We start from the raw sequence: 15,509 nt of genomic DNA, 5'->3' as shown, positions 1-15,509 counted from the left end.
GGAAACAGGGTCTCTTAGCCAGCAAGGCTGACTTCGAACCTACATGATCTTCCTGTCTCCGCCTCTCAAGTGCGGGGAGTACAAGCGTGCGCCACCACGCCTGGCTACCAGCCCTATTTTATTCAACAGTCTTACTAGGTTGACCAGTCTCACTACTTGCTGAGGCTGTCCTTGAACCTGAGATCCTCCTGTCTCAGTCTCCCAAGTATTGGGATTACAGGTGTGCATGGTACTACCAAGCCCAGATGCTCATGGGATTTTTTTTTTCTTTGCAGTACTGGGGATGGAACCCAGGGGCTACCCCTGAGATACATTCTACCTCTGAGCCACACACCCACAGCCCTATTTCTTATTCACTTTGAAACAAGGTCTCACTGAGTTGCCAAGGGCCTTGTTCAGTAGCTGACACCCTCCTGCCTCAGCCTCCTAAATGCCTGGGATCACAACCATGTGGTGCCACCTGCCTATTGCTCCTGGGTTCTTGACAAGACAGTGGAGTTTGGAGTGGAGAGAGCTGCCTATAAACTCCATCTAACCAGTGGGGAAGGACCACACCCAGAGGTGGCCTGTGCTAGGTTAATTCAGGAGGTACAGAATCGGACAGAAACCGAACGGCCATCTCCTGGTCCAGGCAACATGGGAAAGGAGAGGGCTCAGGTTTAATTAAACTAAGAAGAGGTTGGAGGAAGGTGCGGCAGAGGGTGCAGACCTGCAAGGTGGGAGGAGGGAGGGCTGCTCAGGACCCGCAGGACCACCTCCCCATCAGAGGGCAAGGGAAGGAGGCATCTGCACCTGTGAGCTGGCCAGGTCCTTTCTTCCTCTTGGTCCTGGGGATTGAATCCAGGGGAGTTCTTACCTTGGCACTAGACTCCCAGCCCTTTTGATTTGGAAACAGGGTCTCCCTCAGTTGCTGAGGGCCTTGCTAAGTTGCTGAGGCTGTCCTCGAATACTGACCTGGCTAGGTCCTTTCACTTTTTCTCTCTTGGGAACTTGGGTGTGCCTCTGGCACCCACAGAGCCCTTGCTTGGACAGAGGCCCACCAGGTGTTCTAGAGGACATTGCTAATGAAAACATGCTTCTGATCCCATTTCCAGAGGGGCTCAGGGGAGGGCGAAGTGCTCCCACGTGCACAGAGGACCTGCGCTGGGGCAGGTGAACATGTGGCTCCTCTCAGGACAATCTCTGGGCTCTCTTGCCCCCAGACTTGCTCTAGGAACCTCTTTCCCCCAGTGATGGCCCACACAGATCTCTCTTAATAAAAAAAAATAATTTATTGTCAACAAAGGTGATATATACAACAGGAAAACAGGTGGAAGGAACAGCAGGGTGAGTGAAGCCCCTCTTCAGGGGTGGAGCGGAAAGAGGTAATGGAGGCCTCCTGGTGCAGAGGCCTGAACAGGGGAGGAGAGGCGTCCCCCGAGGTAGTGGGACTCAGTTCAAACCCCGTCATGACCACCTCTGCCTAAGGCACTGTGCCGGGGGAGAAGGGGGGAGGTGTGGGGGACAAAGTGTGGGTCAGGAAGGATGGGTAGGTGTTCTCCACAGGCCCAATGCCTACACAGAGCCTCAGTGCCCGCCCCAGACCCGGCCAGGGCCTGAGCAACGGCGATGGCCACTGTTGCGCCCCTCATCCTGCCCTGCGCTGTGTACAAACTTCCAGGGGGCTGAGCCAGGCAGTCTGAGCTCTAAGCCAAAGGGTGACACTGACTCCTCCCTCCTGCCCGCTTCCCCTCCCTCCCCAGGAAAGCAAGAACTTACACGCCGCCTCCCGCCCCTGGCTGCCCCCTGACAGTGGTGCTGGATTCTGACAGAACTGTGGGCCAGTCTGGAGTGTCACCCGCTCCCACCCGCTTGGTGCCTGGGGGGTGCTTGGCCCAGTCTTGCAGGAGGCTGACCGCCGGGGGCTCTTCCATCCGCACGCGGATAACCTGCAGATCCAGTGTCCCGCGAAGCCCCGGAGGGGGAGCTAGGCAGGGATGGGAGCAGAGAGCAGAGTCAGGGTCCAAGCTGTGCAAGGCACACCGCACCCTCCCAGCGCCCTCCTCAGCCAGGCCCGTGCCTGGCCACAGGGCAGGCCACGCGCAGAAGCCCCGCAGTCTTCTCGGGCCCAGCCGGAGGCTTCGAACCACCCTTTCACTCTTAAGGGTGGAGCAACAGCAACTCCTTGCCCATAACTCACCGGGCATCGGGCCTCAGGGGCTCTGCCTGTGTGGGGCAGAGTGCACGGGGCGCAGAGCACCCCAAGACACGGCCTGGCTGACCAGGGCTCTCACAAGTGTATGTACTGGGGAGAGCGCTGGACAGAGGGCCCTGGGTCAGCACTCCAGCTCTACTCTGCAGTGGCCACTACACTTTATCTCCTGAGAACAAGGATCATCTGTCTCAGAATGGCAAAGTGGGGCCTTAAGATAGGGGAAGATGGCCGGGCGTGGTGGTGCACGCTTGTAATCCCAGCATTTGGGAGGTTGAGACCAGAGGATCACGGTTCACGGGCAGCCTCAGCTACTTAGTGAGATCCTCTGCAACACAGTGAGACTCGGTTTCAAAATAAAGGATAAAAAATTGGGCAGGGGGTATAGCCCAAGGTTGAATGCCCCTGGGTTCCATTCCCCAGACCCGCAAAAAAAAAAAAAAGATAGGGGAAGATGGACTGCCTCGGCCTCATGGAGCCACAAAAATGTCCCGTTACAAGGAGCTATGTAAAGTTTTTGTGTGTGTGGTACTGGGGATGGAACCGAGGGGCATTCTACCTCACAACTACACACTCAGCCCTATTTTTATTCTTTATTTTGAAACAAGGGCATACTAAGTTGTAGAATGCCTCACTAAATAGCTGAGGCTGTCCACAAACTGTGATGCTCCTGTCTCAGTCTCCCAAGTACTGGGATTACAAGTGTGCGCCACCACACACAGCCCCAGCCATATATAAATTTCTTTCTTTTTTTTTTTCTTCAGTACAGGGGCTGGAACCCAGGGGTATTCTACCTCTCATCTATAACCCCAGGCCTATTTTTTATTTTTTTCTGGTGATACTGGGGTCCCTAGAAGCCCTTCTACCTCTGGGCTCCACTCCCAGACCTATTTTATACTTTTTTATTTGGAAACAGGGTCTCCTAAGCCAGCACTGCTGCTGGCTTCAAACCTGCGCGATCCTCCTGTCTCTGACTCCCAAGCGCGGGGATTAAAAGCGTGAGCCACCACGCCCGGCTCATTCTTTATTCTGAAACAAGGTCCCACTGAGTTGCAGAGGGCCTCACTCAGTAGCTGAGGCTGTCCTTGAACCGGGATCCTCCTGTCTTAACCTCCCAAATGCTGGGATTACAAGTGTACACCACTATGCTCGGCTCCCAGCCCTATTTTTTATTCTTTATTTTGAAATAGGATCTCACTAAGTTGTGGAGGGTCTCGCTAAGTAGCTGAGGCTACAAGCGTGCGTATCATGCCTGGCTTAAAGGCACCTTTTGAGCACAAAACCAGAAGACCCACTGAAGCCTGGAGAGGCCAGCCGTTTAGAGGGTGCCGGGAAGGCCAGGAGACTCAGAAGCCACCAAGGCCAAGCGTGCGGCACAGGAGGCAGCACTGCAACAGCTCAAACCAGCGCCCGTGTGGAGCGAGGCTTGGCTTCTTCTGTTGCTGCGGGTCTGGGGATGGAACCCAGGGGCATCCCACCTGAGTTACACCCCCTGCCCTATTTTCTATTCTTTATTTGGAAACAGGGTCTCACTGAGTTGCAGAGGGCCTTCACTAAGTAGCTGAGGCTGTCCGCAAACCGCAATCCTCCAGGTCTTAGCCTCCCGAATGCTGGGATTACAAGCGTGCACCACCACGCCTGGCGAGGCTTGTCTTGGAGAAAAAGGAGGTCCATTCTGGCAAATACGCAAATACATACGAGCTACACTCCCAGTTGATTTTATTTTTATTTTGAAACTGGGTCCCACTAGTGTAACGAGAGCCTATTTGCTCTGGCCATCTCTGAACCTGTATCTCCTGTCTCAGCCTAAGCACTAAGATTACAAGAATGCACTACTGCGCCTGCCTCAAACCCACATTTCTGACAAGCAGAGATAAGGAAAGGGCACTCTCTGGTGACTCAGTCACTCCTTCAGGAAGCACCTTCTGAGCTGAAGGCTGCACTAGGCAAAGTGAGGTGAAGAGGGACCAGGTTCAGCCTCTGCCTGCCAAAACACACTCCAATCTCAATTCTGCTCCTGCTTTGTGAAAGAATGATGGCCCCCAAGGTCCAAATCGAAACCCCCAGAACCTAGGAATATTTTATTTTATGGCAACACATATTTCTTTTCTTCTTTTTTTTTTTTTTTTTTTTTTTTTGTGGTACTGGGGTTCCTGGAAGCCCTTCTACCTCTGGCTACACTTCCAGACTTATTTTTACATTTTTATTTGGAAACAGGGTCTCCGAAGCCAGTGCGCGTGGCTGGCTTGGAACCTGCGCGATCCTCCTGTCTCTGCCTCCCAAGCGCGGGGATTACAAGCGTGCGCCACCACGCCCGGCATTTCTTTTCTTTTTTTGCTACTGAGATTTGTTGGGAACTAAGGCTGAAGACAATTAAAATTAAGATTGCTAGCTGGGTGTGGTGGCGCACACTTGTAATCCCCGCGCTTGGGAGGCTGAGACAGGAGGATCACGCAGGTTCCAAGCCAGCCATGTTGGCTTAAGAGACCCTGTTTCCAAATAAAAGTATAAAATAGTTCTGGAAGTGTAGCCCGGAGGTAGAAGGGCTTCCAGGAACCCCAGTACCACCAAAAAAAAAAAGAATAGAGCTGGGTGAGTGAGTGGTAGAGAGCACCTGGCCCACCACGCATGAGGGCCTGGGTTCTATCGCTAGCACCCTACACACACACACACACACACACACACACACACACACACACACACACACACACACACACACACACACACACGTTACTCAGGAGCTCTTAAGTTATCACAATGGTCCTTAAATGGGAAACAGGGAGGCAAATAAGCCACAAGCAAAGACTGCTGAGAACCTCTATGGCCACCTGGCTCTGAGAGCACCTGGAGGCTGTCAGCTAAGGAATCCCGGTGCCTTCTAGAAGCGAGGCAAGACAAGAAAGCATCTTTCCCTAGAGCTTCCAGAATGGAGCACAGCTCTGCCAACACCTTGAGATTAGCTCATGGAGACCCATTTTGTACCCCTGATGTCCATAACAGAAATAATGGTTTTTTTTTTTTTCAGTACTGGAGATGGAACCCAGGGGCATTATTATACCTTTGAGCTATACCCCCAGTCCTATTTTTAAATTCTTTATTCTAAAACAGTCTCACAGAGTTGCAAAGGGCCTCACTAAGCAGCTGAGACTGTCTGCAAACTGCAATCCTATCTCAGCCTTCCAAATGCTAGGATTACAAGTGTGCAACCCCATGCCCGGCTTAATTTGTTTTAATCAACTAAGTTTGAGTAATTGGTTATAGCAGCAAATAGCAAACTCATACAAAGATGGAAGGGGAAGAAGGAACTGTTTCTTTGACAGTTTCTCAGCTTAGAAAATGACATGGACATCTGCCCTCTTCCTATAACATATTTTTGTAAGGACCAAACAAACTACATACAGATGTTTTGTTGTTGTTGGTATAGGGGATTGAACCAAGAGGCATTCTACCTCCATGCTATACCCACAGCCACTATATATATATATTTTTGTGGTACTGGGGTTCCTGGAAGCCCTTCTACCTCCAGGCTATACTCCCAGACCTATTTTTACATTTTTATTTGGAAACAGGGTCTCCTAAACCAGTGCGCGCGGCTGGCTTCGAACCTGCGCAATCCTCCTGTCTCTGCCTCCCAAGCGCGGGGATTACAAGCGTGCGCCACCACGCCTGGCTTATTTTTTGGTATTGAAACAGGGTCTAGCTAGGTTGCTGACACAAGTCTTACTACATTGCTGAGGCTGTCCTTGAACCTGTGATCCTCCTGTCTCAGCATCCACCAACTAGACCCAGAAGATTCTTAAATGAGACACGAGAACTGGCGTTCCAGGAAGGCATTCACTGCTCGTCACCTGTTTATTCTGAATTGCTGGGCGTCCCCAGTTGGGTCCCAACAGGACACTGGCCTAGCCCAGCTAGTGAGTGGCTCCAGGACTCTCCTAAGGAACACTCAACGTGCTCAGCTTTCTCACCAGCCTCCCTCATCATTCAAATCCCCTGCCCTTGGCCAGTCTCCAGGGGACCTGAGTGCCCACCTCTACCCTGGACGCCACAGCCTTGTGGAGCCCAAGAATGCTGCCTGCCTGGCCGCCTCCGCGTGCCCTGTCCTCCCCGTGCCCTGTCCTCCCCGTCAGGAGGGCTCACCTGGAGAGGGGCTTTCTGGCTGGGGAAGGCCTCCTGTGGCCAAGCCCTCTTTAGATGAGTCCTTGCCATCTGCGGCCCTGAGCTGGGTGTGGGAGAAGAGCTGCAGGACGAAGCCCGGGGGGAAGCTGCCATCCGTGAAGTGTCGCACCTCGGCTGGCGCCGCAAACGTCTCTGTGGGCGAGTCGGGGGACGGAGGGTCTGGAAGGAGGATGCAGGCTGTGAGTGGACGAGGCCCACCTCTGAAGGCCTGAGCCCCATGCCACAGGTGAGCAGCACGTGGCCCTGCCAGGCCCCACCCCACCCTCACACGCGGGATCTCATCACAGCACAGGGCCAGGCCTGTGCCCAGGGCTCCCGGCCCTGCCCCTCACCTGGGTCGGGGTCCATGCTTTTGGTCACAGATCTACCTTTCTTCTTTCTGACAGGCTCTTCCCCAGGGGATTCCTTCCATCTCTGAGCACGGGGCTTCTTATTTCCAAGTTCTGTGGCAGGGGTAGCTAAAAGAGAAAAGACCTTAGATCTTTGTGTACAGCGCTGGGGCCTGAACCCAGTGGCGCTTTACCTCCGAACTACATCCTTTTTTGTGGCAATGGGGACTGAACCCAGGGACATTCTACCACCTAGCTAGACTTGCAGCCCCCCTCCTTTTTTTGTGCTACTGAGGAATAAACCCTGAGGTACCTACAGCCCGACTTATTTCTTACTGAAAACAGGGTTTTGCTAGGTTAGTTAAGAGTGTCGTGACTTGCTGAGGCTGTCCTGGAACCTGCAATCCCATCTCAGCCTCCCAAGTACTGGGATTACAGGTGTGCACCACCAATGTTCTGCTGCTGAGCTACAATTCTAGACCCTGTCCCAGCTTTATTTTATTTTTTATTTTGAAACAGGTTCTCACTAAGTTGTGGAGGTCCTCAGAAAGTTGCTGAGGCTGGCCACAAACCTGTGATCCTGTCTCTGACTCCCAAGTGCTAAGATTACAGGCATGTGCCACCATGTCTGGCTTTTTTGGCAGTAGTGAGGATGTTACCCAGGAGCATTCTACCTCCAAGTTACACCCCCAGCCCTATTTACTTTTATTTTGAAACAAGGTCTCACTGAGATGCAAAGGGCCTCACTAAGTAGCTGAGGCTATCCGCAAACCTGGATCCTCCTATCTCAGCCTCCTAAATGATGGGTCTGTGCGCCACCATACCCAGCTGTCTGGGTTTGTTTGTTTGTTTATTTATTTGGTCTGGGGATAGAACCCAGGGGCATTCGACCTCCAAGCTATACCCTCTACCCTATTTTTTATTCTTTATTTTTGAAACTGGGTCTCACTGAGTTGCAAAGGGCCTTACTAAGTAGCTGAGGCTATCTGTGAACCACAATCCTCTGGTCTCAGCCTCCCAAATATTGGGATTACAAGCGTGCGCCACCATGCCTGGCTTTTTTATTTTGAAAAAAAGTCTTGCTAAAGTTACTGCACCTTGAATCTGTATTTCTGTCTCAGCCTCCCAAAGTACTGGGATTATAGGCATGAGCCACCATATCCAGTAAGACCTTAGATTCATTTTTTTGAGGGGGGAGGAGTACTGAGGATTGGACCCAGGAGCATTATACTTGCAAACTCTTGATATTATTTTGAAACAGGGTCTCAACAGGTTGCTAAGGTGTTGGCCTTAAACCTGAGATCCTCCTGTCTTAGCCACGGAGCCCTGGGAACATAGGTCTGCGCCACCAGGCCCGCGAGAACACCTGCTAAGAAGCATTCCAGAACAGAACCCTGTGTGTCACTCAGTCCCCACTCCCAGCCCGTTGACTGACCAGGCAGCTCGAGGGGACGGAGCCCCCTAGGCCGGATCCTTTTCGGGAGGGACTGGCTGTCCTCGGAGTCCAGGAGGACCACGATCTCTGCGGGCATCTCGGCAGCGTCTGCATTGCTGTTGGGGTCTGGCTCGGCATCCCGGCCTGACTCTGAGGGGGCAAGAGCCCACTGAGCTCCCGGCGCTCCTCACTGCGCCCTCCGCCCACCCCAACCCTACTACCTGAGCTGGGTGGGGACGGCTGCTCGGAGTGGATGTCCTGCAGGAGGGCCACCCCCTCACTCCAGGCCTCCAGGATGTTGCTCTTTTCCGAGGGGCTCAGGTCCAGCGTGTGGGGATGCTGCTCCAGAATGTGTGCGCGAGCGGTGTCGGCCGAAGGGGACCGGATCGCGGCCCCGCACACCATGCACAGGGCCCGCCCGCTGCCGCCGGGGCTGTTCCCCACCAGGAACTCCTGCTCCCAAGACACCTGCTTGGGTTCTTCACAGCTATCACCGCCTGCATCCAGTAGGGTGGGCTGAGATGGTGGGGTCTTCTCCTGCTGGGTCACTGTGGAACAAGGGGAAGGTGCTATCAGTGAGGGTTCTCATGGCTAGTGAAACAAGGACCACCGTGTGAAGCAGGCTTCTCCCAGATCCACCAGGCACAAGCCCTACCTGAGAGCCCAGTATGACAATGCCCTGGCCTCTATAGCATCTCCCACCTGGCCCAGAGCCTTCGCACTACACATTGCCCAAGAGGCTCCGTTCTCCAAGCTCTTCAGCCTCTGCCACCTTTCTTTTTTTTAGTACTAGAGATTGAACCCAGGGGCTTTTCTACCTCCGGGCTATACTCCCAGACCTATTTTATATTTTATTTGGAAACAGGGTCTCACTAAGTTGCTGAGAGCCTCGCTCGGTAGCTGAGGCTGGCTTTGGACCTATGCGATCCTCCCGTCTCAGCCTCCCAAGCGCTGGGATTACAAGCGTGCGCCACCATGCCCAATTTCTCTCTCCCTCTCTCTTATTATGTGTATGTGTGTGTGTAGTACTGGGGATTGAATTTGGGGTATTCAACCTTCGAGCCACATCCCCAATCCTTTTTTTAATTTTAATTTTTATTTATTTTTTGCGGTACTGGGGATAGAACCCAGGAGCTTTCTACCTCTGGGCTACACTCCAGACCTATTTTTTTTTTTTTTGGTGGTACTTGGATTCCTGGAAGCCCTTCTACCTCCGGGCTACACTCCCAGACCTATTTTATATTTTTTTAATTTGGAAACAGGGTCTCTTAAGCCAGCGAGGCTGGCTCTGAACCAGCGCGATCCTCCTGTCTCCGCCTCCCAAGCGCGGGGATTACAAGCGTGCGCCACCACGCCCGGCTCTCCAGACCTATTTTATATTTGTATTTGGAAACAGGGTTTCACTGAGTTGCTGAGATCCTCCTGTCTCAGCCTCTCATGTACTGGGATTACAAGTGTGCACCACCACACCCAGCTTCCCAGCCCTTTGTGTTTTTTTGGTGGTACTGGGGTTCCTGGAAGCCCTTCTACCTCTGGGCTACACTCCCAGACCCATCTTTACATTTTTATTTGGAAACAGGGTCTCCTAAGCCAGCGCGTGCAGCTGGCTTCGAACCTGCGCGATCCTCCTGTCTCTGCCTCCCAAGCGCGGAGATTACAAGTGTGCACCACCATGCCCGGCCTCCCCAGCCCTTAAAAAAAAAAACTTACTTGTTTTGAAATAGGGGTCTTGTGAGCCGGGTGTGGTGGCGCACGCTTGTAATCCCAGCATTCAGGAGGCTGAGACAGGAGGATACAGGTTCGCAGACAGCCTCACCTACTTAATGAGGCCCTTTGCAACTCAGTAAGACCATGCTTCAAAATAAAGAATAAAACATAGGGCTCAGGGTGTAGCTCGGAGGTAGAATGTCCCTGTATTCCATCCCCAGTACCACGAAAAGAGAAATAGGGGTCTTGTTAGGTTGCTGTGGCTGGTCTCAAACCTCTGATTCTCCTGTTTCAGCCTCCCAGATATTGAGGTTACAGGCATGGGCCACCGAGCCTGACCACTAACTTGCTGCACCATGCCCACCTCTGTACGCCTCTTTACATCTCCCTGATCATCTCAGTTGTTAGTGTGCTACGGAGATAGACTGAACACGGGTATTCTACATCTAAGCTACAACCCCAGCCCTCTTTTAAGACAGGGTCTTGCTAACTTGCTGAGGGCTTCAGTAAGCTAAGATTGACCTCAAACCTGTGATCCTCTGTCCCAGCCTCCAAAGTTGAGATAGGTCTAAGTTGCTGAAGCTGGTCTTTAACTACTAATCCTCCCGAGCACTGGGATTACAGGTTGCACCACCACTGGGCCATGTTGTGTATACTTCCTTGAGAGCAAGGATACTAGGTTTTTTCTGTGTGTGTGTGTGGGGGGGGGGTACTGGGGATCGAACCCAGAGGCACTCTACCTACAAGTTATACCCCCAAGCCAATCTTATTTCTTATTTCAAGACATGGTCTCTTTTTGTGTATGATTTTGGGGATAGAACCCAGGGCCCTTCCACTCCAGACCTATTTTATTTTTTATCTTTTTTTTTTCTTTTTGCAGTACTGGGGATTGAAACCAGGGGCATTCTACCTCCAAGCTCAACCCCGAGCCCCATATTTTTTTATTCTTTATTTTGAAACAGGGTCTCACTGAGTTGCAAAGGGCCTCACTAAGTAGCTGAGGCTGGCCTTGAGCCGTGATCCTCCTGTCTCAGCCTCCCAAATGCTGGGATTACAAGCTTGCGCCACCACACCCAGCTTACTTTATTATCGTCAATTTTTTTTTGGTGGTACTGGGGATGGAACCCAGGGGCATTCTAACTCTGAGCAACACCCCAGCCCTATTTTTTATTTTGAAACAGGGTCTCACTGAGTTGCAGAGGGCCTCACTAAGTAGCTGAGGCTGTCTGCGGACCCATTTCCTCCTGTCTCAGCCTCCCGAATGCTGGGATTATAAGCGTGCGCCATCATAGCCGGCTTATTTTGTTTTATTGCAGTACTGAGGAGAGAACCTCGGGAGATTCTACCTCTGAGCTACAAACCTAGCCTTATTTTTTCTTTTTCTTTTTTTTTTGTGATACTGGGAGTGGAACCCAGGGGCTTTTCTACCTCTGGGCTATACTCCTAGACCTATTTTTATACTTTTATTTGGAAACAGGGTCTCACTAAGTTGCTGAGGCTGGCTTTGAACCTATGCAACCCTCCTGTTTCAGCCTCAAAGCACTGGGATTACAAGCGTGCGCCACCACACCCGCTCCCAGCCCAATTTTTTTTTTTTTTTTTTTTTTTTGTGGTGGTGGTACTGGCTACACTCCCAGACCTATATTTACATTTTTATTTGGAAACAGGGGGTCTCTCTCTCTCTCTTTTTTTTTTTTTGGTGGTACTAGGGGTGGAACCCAGAGGCTTTCTACCTCCGGGTATACTCCCAAACCTATTTTATATTTTATTTGGAAATAGGGTCTCACTAAGTTACTGAGAGCCTCACTAAGTAGCCGAAGCTGGCTTTGAACCTGTGTGATCCTCCTGTCTCAGCCTCCCAAGGGCAGGGATTACAAGAGTGCGCCACCACACCCGGCTCCAAACCGGCTGTCCGGATTTTTTATTCTCTATTTTGAAACAGGGTGTCACTGAGCTGCAAAGGGCCTCCCTCTGACAGTAGCTGAGGCTGGCCGCGAACCTGTGATCATGTCCCAGAATCCCAAATGCTGGGGTTACAAGTATGCACCACTATGCCCAGCTTAGTTTTTATTTGGAAACGGGGCCTAAGTTGCTAAGGCTAGCTTCAACCCAAGATCCTCCTGTCTCAGCCTCCCAAGTACTGGGATTTACAAGTGTGTGGCACTGCGCCTGGCTGAGGACCCTAGGTTTTATGATCTTATCACCCCAATGAAAGGAGAGGAGGTGTTCAGTTAGCTGCTTCTCTTTAGGCTCCCCTGCCTATTGAGACCTCTTTGAAAGGTGGCCCAGTCCCCTCTGTTGGTCTTCCTTCCTTCTAGGTGCTCCCAGGGCACTTGCAGCAACACCTTTCCGGGGCTCTCTGACTGGGGGCCAGAGGTTCTGACAGGGTGGGAACACTTTTCAGCCGGACAGAGGCAGCCTCAGACACATGCCAGCCTGGCAACTCAGTTCTGCAGAGCACCTGTGGTCCCTTGTGGCTGGACCTCTCTCCCACCATCCTGAGAGAACAGGCAAAACACAAACATGAAGTAGGAAGCGGTGGTACACACCTTAATCCCAGTACTTGGAAGGATGACGAGAGGATCAAAGGTTCGAGGCCAGCCTCAGCAATTTAGCAAGACTCTCTCAGCAATCTAGAGAGCCTGCTTCAAATTAAAACATAAATAAGGCTAAGGGCGTAGTTCAGAGGGTTCAACCCCCAGTATCATTCAAACACACACCGCTCAAAACAAAGAGGCCTGGAAGATGCTGAGACTGTATGGAAGAGAGGGAGAGGCGTTTGGAACGGACAGGAGCCTGGCCTTGGATTGGGACAGTCTAGGTCCCAGCAGGGCTGTCCCCAACTCCCAGGTAACTGTGGACAGGAATTCTGATCTGGCCCTGGGTCCTGCCCCAAACCAGGGTCAAGGTCTCTGATGCAAATCTCAGAGAACAGTTCTCCACCTTGATTTTTATCACTCAGCACCCAGGCCTCGCCTTCCCTTGCTTCCCTCTGTTCTTTCTCCTCTCCCCCTCCTGCCTTCTCCCTCGGCTCACTTCCTCCAGGCCACTGCTGAAGAAACAGCTCAGAAGGCTACACCTCCCCTGGGCGAGCACCTCTGTACAGGGCGCCATCTGTTTCCCAGTGCACTGTGCTTCCTGGCAGCCCTGCCCTCCAGCACTGAACCCGCTCCAGCCAACCACGCACAGCCTGGCAGGAAGTGGCATTCAGAGGCAGAAGAGGAACGGACCTGATGTCCAACCTGCAGTCGCTGGGCTCTTCCAGGACTCCATCCTTGGACGCCTCCTTCGCTGGCCCTTCCCGGTCCAGTCCACTGCCTGCCTGCTGGCAGTTCCCATTACACCGCCAGGAGGATCTCCCAGGAAACCTAGACACCTGTGCCCAACTACTCAGCTGACCTCTCCACTCAATCCTATGACAGGCACCTCAACCGTACCATATTCGAGTCTTAACTCCTACTGTCCCATAAACCTACACCCCAACCTCCTCCTCCTCCTCCTCAGTAAACAGAAAGCTTTCTTTCCACTTGCCTCAAAAACTTTGAATACATCATTTTTTTCTCTCCTACCCCAAATCTTTCCCAGAAACCAGGGCATCAGGACTTTGAAAAAACTCTTCCTTCAGCCATCTCCAAGGCTGGCTCCCTTGTTTTCTTCAGATCTGTGCTCACAAACCATTCTATGGACCAAATAAAATTCTCACCCTCCCTCTTCCTCAAACTTCTCTGGGCCACTTACTGTCACCTGACGTGCTACGCTTACCTGTTGGTCAGCCACTGGGATATATGTTCCCATCAGCAGGGTGTCATCTGCATTGTTGACCCGTTACTATCCCAGCCTCAACAGTGCCCGGTCTACAGCAGGCGCCCAATAAATATGCACTGAATGAATGAACCTCTCTAGCCTTCCATTTTCTCCCTGACAGCAGAGTTGAGGATGCCCTTTGCAGGGATGTTAAGCAGATTAACGGAGGCAGCCTTTGACAACAGAGCAAAAACACCCCATAAATATTAGCAGAAGCAGGAAAATAGCCCGTGTACGGGACTCAATGCTCCGGGAGGGACGTGGCCTTCATTTCCCTCAGTAGTTTTGTAACCTGGTTCTAAACAGAAAGAGAAGCACTGAGAACTGAGCAGACATCATTATGCTACTCTTTACGGGGGGTAGTACAACGACCGGCTTTGCTCTCAACCTCTTTAGGGTACCGTCCTCCCTCGGGCAAAGAATATTTGCATTTTCGCGAACACTAAGTCTTCCACAAGGACAGCTCTTTATTTTCTAAGGGTTCTCGCAAGCTCCAAAAGACGCAGGAATCCGTGAAGGGGGAGGGGAGAGGTGCGGGCGGGAGGGGAGATGGAGGAATCCCCTCCCTCGGCTAATCTCCTCTAGGATGCTCAGCAACCCCCCCCCACCCCCGCCAGCAAGGCTTTCCTCCACACTGGGCGCAGTGCGGAGTTCCATTCATCGCCCCAGGCTCTAGAATCTGACACCTGTGGCTAGGGCGGGCGGGAGGCCTGGGGGTGGGGAGGTAGGAGAGCTTTTCTATACTTGGAGGGCTCTCACAACCTTCCCCGGGAGTCGGCCGCGGCGCCGGCCCGCACCTCCGGAAGCGCCCGGACTCCTCGCTCCGGCGCCGGGCCTCGGCCTAGGACCCAGCCTGGCCCGCGGGGCGCCGGCGGCCGCGGACACCCGGGCCTCGGCCTCCCGCGCGGCCGGCGCCGGCGTGCACGGCCGCCTCCCACCCCGGCGGCGGGGGCCCGAGGCGCGGCCCCCGAGGCCTGCGAGCCCGCGGGGGAGGGGCACCGCGAGCCCCGGACCGCGCCGACCCCCGCCCTCACCTCGGAGCACGGGCTCGGGCCGCGGGATCACCGCCACCACCACGGCCTCGTCGTCGTCCTCGCCTTCCTCGCACTTGAGCGTCACCTCGAAGCAGTCCAGCGCGGCGCCCTCGGCCTTGAGGGCCATGGCGCGGCCGGGGCCGGGGCTCGGGAGGACGGGCGCGCAGGCCTCGGCGCGCCCCCGGCGGCCGCCTCCGCCCGCGGCCCGCCCGCTGCACCCGCCGCCCGCGGGGCTGCGGCCGAGCTCGGCGCGATGGACCCGGGCGGGGAGGGCTCAATCCGGGACCCCAGGCCCCGCCGCTCCCTTTTATGGAGCCTCCTGGCCGCCGGCGCGGGCGCCCCGCCCCCGGGCCCCGAGCGGCCAATCGCGCGCCGCGCCGCGCAGGCCCCGCCCCGGCCCCGCCCCCTCCGCACCGCCCCTTTAGGAGCCGGGTCTGCGGCGGCGGGAAGGCGCGCGCGGCCGCGGGGCGGGCCGGCGTCCCCACGGGCCGGGCCCCGGGCGCGCGGTGCGGGCTGGCCTTCCACTCCCGAGCCTGCTGGGCGCGCGGCTGGCGGGAGGAGCGCCACCTGCGGCCCCGGGTCCCCGAGCCGCCCCGGGGTGCTGGGCGGGAAAAGAGCGGCGGGGAGCGCCGGGGGCCTGCGCTTGCGGGAGTGGAGACTTCCCTAGGATCCGGCGGCTCTGACCTTGAGCGCATTCCTTCCCTAGCACCCGCTCGTCCCGTCCAGGGCCCTTTGGGGCAAGGAGTGAAAAGACGAGCCGGGCGCGGGGGCCACGCTTGTCATCCCCGCGCTTGGGAGGCGGACACAGGCGGAGCGCGCAGGTTCGAAGC

General features: G+C 54.2%; 1 protein-coding gene across 1 annotated transcript; it reads right to left on the bottom strand.

Moving 5' to 3' along the window:
• Positions 1-1,754: 1,754 nt before the first annotated feature.
• Positions 1,755-14,806, bottom strand: SPINDOC (spindlin interactor and repressor of chromatin binding; the record flags this gene model as incomplete). The annotated part of the gene is made up of 6 exons (XM_080714862.1): positions 1,755-1,966; positions 6,332-6,529; positions 6,703-6,828; positions 8,135-8,284; positions 8,356-8,682; positions 14,680-14,806. 6 exons carry the CDS (start codon positions 14,804-14,806, stop codon positions 1,755-1,757), a joined length of 1,140 nt encoding a protein of 379 aa, XP_080570988.1.
• Positions 14,807-15,509: the final 703 nt, after the last annotated feature.

The sequence above is a fragment of the Muscardinus avellanarius genome (genome assembly GCF_963383645.1).
Source record: "Muscardinus avellanarius genome assembly, chromosome: 1".
Classification (NCBI taxonomy): domain Eukaryota; kingdom Metazoa; phylum Chordata; class Mammalia; order Rodentia; family Gliridae; genus Muscardinus; species Muscardinus avellanarius.
The sequence above is the reverse complement of the archived record's forward strand: the minus strand, read 5'-3'. Positions and strand labels throughout refer to the sequence as shown.